General features: G+C 39.5%; 1 protein-coding gene across 1 annotated transcript in view; it reads right to left on the reverse strand.

Moving 5' to 3' along the window:
• Positions 1–5,640, reverse strand: part of MAGT1 (magnesium transporter 1) — a 44,070-nt gene extending 38,430 nt beyond the window's left edge. The window contains exon 1 of the mRNA XM_065900196.1: positions 5,464–5,640. Within this exon, the coding sequence (XP_065756268.1) occupies positions 5,464–5,565 (102 nt within the window). The 5' untranslated portion in view covers positions 5,566–5,640. The remainder of the gene's footprint in view (positions 1–5,463) is intronic.
• Between the last annotated feature and the right edge of the window lie 360 nt (positions 5,641–6,000).

Here is a 6,000-nt window from a genome sequence, read left to right on the forward strand (position 1 = left end):
ATAATCTTCATAAAAACAATATAAAAAGATCAATTGAAAAATATTTTATACTGCAGAGGAACACAATCTTATTTTATTTTCTATCAATAATATTCATCTAATGTCTTCTACATACCAGGTACTGCATTAGGCACTTTACAGCCCTCATCTCCTTTAATTCTCACAATACAAAAGAAGATAGGCATTTTCCCATTCTACTGATAAGGAAAATGAGACTCAGAGTAACTTGCTAAAGATCACTTGGGTTGCATTAACATATATGATCTTTAAAATTTTACACAATTTTTTGAAAACTGAGCTAACGGGAGGAAAACTATCTGCCACCCTAGCACTATTAAGACCATTTTTTAATGTTTCAGGATGCTTTGTGCATTCATTCTTTTCCAGGGAATTCCCTGGCAGTCTGGTGGTTTGGACTCAGGGCTTTCACTCACAGGGCCCAGGTTCGATCCCTGGTCAGGGAACTAATATCCCACAAGCCACACAGTGTGGCCAAAGAAAAGAAAAAAAAAGACACTCTTTTCCATATTATTTTTCTATTACAGATTCCCAGAAGTAGATCAAGAAATATGGATAATTTTTTACAAGTGAAGAATTGCCAATTATTATTTTTTTTAAATATTTATTTTCGCTGTACCGTGTCTTAGTTGCAGCATGCAGGATCTTCCTTGCATCATGTGGGATCTTTAGTTGTGGCATGCGGACTCTTAGTTGCGGCATGCATGCGGGATCTAGTTCCCCGACCAGGGATCGAACTCAGGCCCCCTCCATTGGGAGCTCAGAGTCTTACCCACTGGACCACCAGGGAAGTCTTGAAATATGGATAATTTTGTCAAAGACCATGCCTTTTCATTTTTATCATGCTGCCTCCCTAAAATGACACCAGTTGCAAGAATAAGCAACTTTCTTTCTACCAGAGGGGGAAATAATTCACCATAAAAATAAAATAAGTCACTGCAAAATAAGCCTTTGTGGCCTAGCAGAGAGCATACGATTTGGAGTCAGACAAGGGGTAGAATCCCAGCTCAGCCTCTACAGCTGTGCTTCTTTAGGCAAACCCCCAACATCTCTCTTGCTCAGTGTCAGTTTCCTCACCTTTCAAAAAGGGCTAATACACTGCAGGGTTACCGTGAGGATTAGAGATAATGCATGTAAACCATAGTGCATGACATGTAGAAGGCATTGAATAAATATTAGAGAATAAGTCAATGTTCCAGTGAAAACACTGTTACAAGTGTAAGTAATCCGATAAGTAGGGTAGCATTTCATTTAACAACAGACAACTATGAAGAACTTGAGTGATTTTTAATTATATTCATTTAGGAGAGTTGTCTTTTTTTGTTGTTCTTCTCTATTTTTTTAAATAAATTTATTTATTTTATTTATTTATTTTTGGCTGCATTGGGTCTTCATTGCTGCACGCAGGCTTTCTCTAGTTGTGGCAAGCAGGGGCTACTCTCCGTTGCAGTGCTTGGGCTTCTCATTTCGGTAGTTTCTCTTGTTGCAGAGCACGGGCTCTAGGCACACAGGCTCAGTAGTTGCAGCTCTCAGGCTCTAGAGCTCAGGCTCAGTAGTTGTGGTCCACAGGCTTAGTTGCTCCGCGGCATGTGGGATCTTCCCGGACCAGAGCTCAAACCTGTGTCCCCTGCATTGGCAGGCAGATTCTTAACCACTGCTCCTCCAGGGAAGCCCTCTATTTTTTTTTAATTGAAGTGTAGTTGATTTACAAAGTTGTGCTAATTACTGCTGTACAGCAAAGTGACTCAGTTATACAGGAGAGGTGTCTTTTTAAACATAATACTTAGATTATAAGATCATACATTATCCTATCATTTAAAGCCAAATCTACTATGGTGGATAGACCTGGGATTTTTTAAAAATAATGTTTTCAAAAATTGTAAGCATTTTGCAACAGAACGTCTATATTTTTAAACTGTCTCTAAGTAGTATCACAGTAATCTCATTATTAAAAAGTCCAAAACATGCTCAGTTACAGGGGAAAGGTATAAAAACGAAACCAACTTTACCAGCCTATGTTTATTCCTTGTTTACTGATGAGAAAATCCAATTTTAGATTGTGAAACCTAAACAAACCCTCAAGTGAAAGAACAGATTGCTGACTTTATATGTACACAGTTAATTAATTAATTAATTAGATGTTTATTGACAGATACTGCTAGGTGTGAAAAAAATTAATTTAAAAGTGTCTGTATTCATAACCAATATTTTATAATAACTATAAATGGAGCATAATCTTTAAAAATGGTGAATAGCCATGTTGTACACTTGAAACTCATATAATATTGTAAATCAACTATACCTCAGTTAAACAAAAGTGTCTGTATTCAAGATGCTCACAGTCTAATGCGAAAGACTGGTATATAAACAATGACAATACAATGTGCTGAATTCATCTCAATTCACCTAGGGGAACCAGGAAAAGCTTAGTTGAGAAGGAAGGTAATGTTTGAACTAAGAGTTGAAGAGTAGGAACCCTCAGGTGAATGAGGGAGTGGGGTGAGGGAGAAGAAGGGAGATACTCCAGCAAGTATAGATACTTGCAAGAGAGTATAGAAAGATCAAGGCAGGAATTCCCTGGCAGTTCAGTGGTTAGGACTCGGCACTCTCACTGCCGGGGCAAGGGTTCAATCCCTGGTGGGAGAACTAAGATCCCGCAAGCCATGCGGCCAGTAGAGGGCGGAGCTTGAATTGAGATGAGCCTGGAAAAAGCAGACCAGGGACAGACTACAGAAGTCCTTTTATACTTTGCAAAATAGGTTATTTTAACCTTTCGGTTGTCAGTTTTTTACCTTAGCATCTCTGGCAACACTATGAAGGATGAGTTCAAGGATGACCAGTTAGGCAGTTATGGCAAGAGATTTGCAAGAGCGATAAGGGTCTTGAACAGTGGCATGATGGGAAGGGAGTTAGAATCTGATTCCTTAAAAACATTTTTTTATTGAGATAAAATTCACGTATCATAAAATCCACCGTGTTAACAATTTTAAAGTACATAAAACATTATTAATCATTAGAGAAATACAAATCAAAGCTACAATGAGATATCATCTCACACTGGTCAGAATGGCCATCATCAAAAAATTTACAAACAATAATTGCTAGAGAGGGTGTGGAGAAAAGGGAACCCTCTTGCATTGTTGGTGGGAATGTAAATTGATACAGCCACTATGAAGAACAGTATGGAGGTTCCTTAAAAAACTAAAAATAGAACTACCATATGACCCAGCAATCCCACTACTGGGCATATACCCTGAGAAAACCACAATTCAAAAAGACTCATGTACCACAATGTTCACTGCAGCACTATTTACAATAGCCAGGACATGGAAGCAATCTAAGTGTCCACCAACAGATGAATGGATAAAGAAGATGTGGCACATATATACAATGGAATATTACTCAGCCATAAAAAAGAAACGAAATTGAGTTATTTGTAGTGAGGTGGATGGACCTAGAGTCTGTCATACAGAGTGAAGTAAGTCAGAAAGAGAAAAACAAATACCGTATGCTAACACATATATATGGAATCTAAAAAAACCAAAAAGGTCATGAAGAACCTAGGGGCAAGACGGGAACAAAGACACAGACCTCCTAGAGAATGGACTTGAGGACACGGGGAGGGGGAAGGGTAAGCTGGGACAAAGTGAGAGAGTGGCATGGACATATATACGCTACCAAACGTAAAACAGATAGCTAGTGGGAAACAGCCACATAGCACAGGGAGATCAGCTTGGTGCTTTGTGACCACCTAGAGGGGTGGGATAGGGAGGGTGGGAGGGAGGGAGATGCAAGAGGGAAGAGATATGGGGACATATGTATAACTGATTCACTTTGGTATAAAGCAGAAACTAACACACCATTGTAAAGCAATTATACTCCAATAAAGATGTTTAAAAAATAAAAAATCAAGTACATAATTCATTGCTAATTCCTTTTGAAAGTAATCTATCCCCTGCTAGGCTCTTCTGCTTCTAGTTTAGTGAGAGGTTAAATGAATAAATAATTTAACTGGTAGAAATACTAGTTTTTAACATTTTTCACTGTTTTATTAAAAAATGGTGGTTGTAGAAATTTAGACAATACCAACATATAAGGTAAAAAGTTACAGTGTTCCCCTAATGAACAATCCCAACTACCCAGAGATATCCATTGTTGTATATCCTTACAAAGGTTTCTCTCTCTATATATATATACACTTATATATATATATATATATATATATTAACATAAAAGGCCTCTAGAATATAAAACTATGTATTGCTTTACATCTTGTTTTCCATGTAAAAATGGCTTGGAACCCTCCTAAAAAAGCACATAGATTTCTAGTTCCAGTGTATGAGCCTGCTCATTTCACCATTACTTTGAAAATTGTATATTTTTAATTTTACTTTTTGCCAATCTATTAATTAACTCGTTTTAATATGCTAGCTTATTTTTTTCTTATGGAATAGTACACATATTCAAAAACAGAGAAGATAGGTTCTCTTAAATTCAGCTCAAGTTGACAAGCATCGGAGATGTTTAAATGGCATTTTAAAAGTGCCTGTACAGGTATCGTGTACTAGAAGGAGGCACAGAATGTACGGGAAATAGCATAAGACTGACTGACCTAGGATTTCAGTCCTTGTTCTGCAACAGTTAACTGTGCAAGTTTAGGACTTGGGTTTCCTCATTTATAAAATTAGAGAGCTTAAAGAATCGCTAGTAATCTGTAAAGCTCTAAGAGCATACGGCTCTACACATGTTTCAAAACAACAATGTTAAAATTCCTCAGCTTGGATTGCTTAATGGTGAGTAAAGAATACTGTATCTCCTCCACTTGCCAAAGTCAGTAAATTCCACGAGGAGGAATCTTAGTTTTGTTCACTTATATACACTAAGCTTCTCACAACAGCGCCTGGCGCGCTTGATATTTGGTAAATCATTGAAAATGGTTTAAGAGCTTCACTCCGGTAACTTGTTTTGAATCAATTATTTGGACAATGAAATAAATTTGGCATAGCTCCGCTCTTCTGTTTACTCCTCTCATTCCTGAAGTGAAAATGCTACAAAATATATAGTTCTCACACGTCTAAAAGGGAGTTACATCTACTGACAGAAGAAAGACTCAGATATTCTACCCCTTGGACCTAAAGTCGAACTTCCCGCCACCACCTGATGGGGCCCATACTCAAAGAAGTGTCAAAACTCGTAGCTATGTACATCCACAGGCCTATAGAAGCCAGCTTGTCACCTACTCCACCCCACTCTCAGACTCTACAGTCCCAGAAGACAAGGTATTACAGTTTCTTCTCTCGCGAACCCCACAATTCCAAAAACGGCGGAATTGGAGCCGCCAAAGGTACAGAATCGGCGGGGAAAAGGGATCGGGAAGGACAAAACAGACCCTCTCAAGCCCCACTCGTTGGGAGAAGCCCGTGTTGCTGGAAACAGCGTCCTCACCTCCTTCTTTCTCTGGGCAGAGGCTGAGGGAACCCCGTAAACGAGCAGCAGTGCCACCGCTACGGTCGCAGAGACGCACCAAAGCCACCAACGCGCTGCCATGTTCGCTTCTCTCCTTCCTAGAAGGGAAACTTTCCTGGGGCTGGGTCTGAGGGTTGGGCGTGAGAACAGACAAACCAGCCCCCTCGCGCCTCCTCATTGGTCCAGCTCAACCCTACCCGTAGTCCCCTCACATTACGTCAGGGCGCTGTACAGCCAGACGCCCGCTAAAAGACGTTTCACTTCTAATTGGTCTCTGTTAGCCAATAGAAAAATGACAATCTGGAGGTTTTACATTGGTCCGCTAAGGATGAGGGACCGCCCCTTTCATTAAACGTAAAGATGGCGGGCTTAGCGGTTCTTCAAATACGCGTGCGCAGTTATGAAGCATTGCGGTTTTTCAGCGTCCAAGCTGGCTTAGGGTTGTTAACGACAGAAACTTTTTCCCGGAGACTCTTTAGAATTCTTTGAACACCTCTTTCGTGTAATATTCTAGAA

The sequence above is a fragment of the Phocoena phocoena genome, chromosome X (assembly GCF_963924675.1).
Source record: "Phocoena phocoena chromosome X, mPhoPho1.1, whole genome shotgun sequence".
Taxonomy (NCBI): Eukaryota; Metazoa; Chordata; class Mammalia; order Artiodactyla; family Phocoenidae; genus Phocoena; species Phocoena phocoena.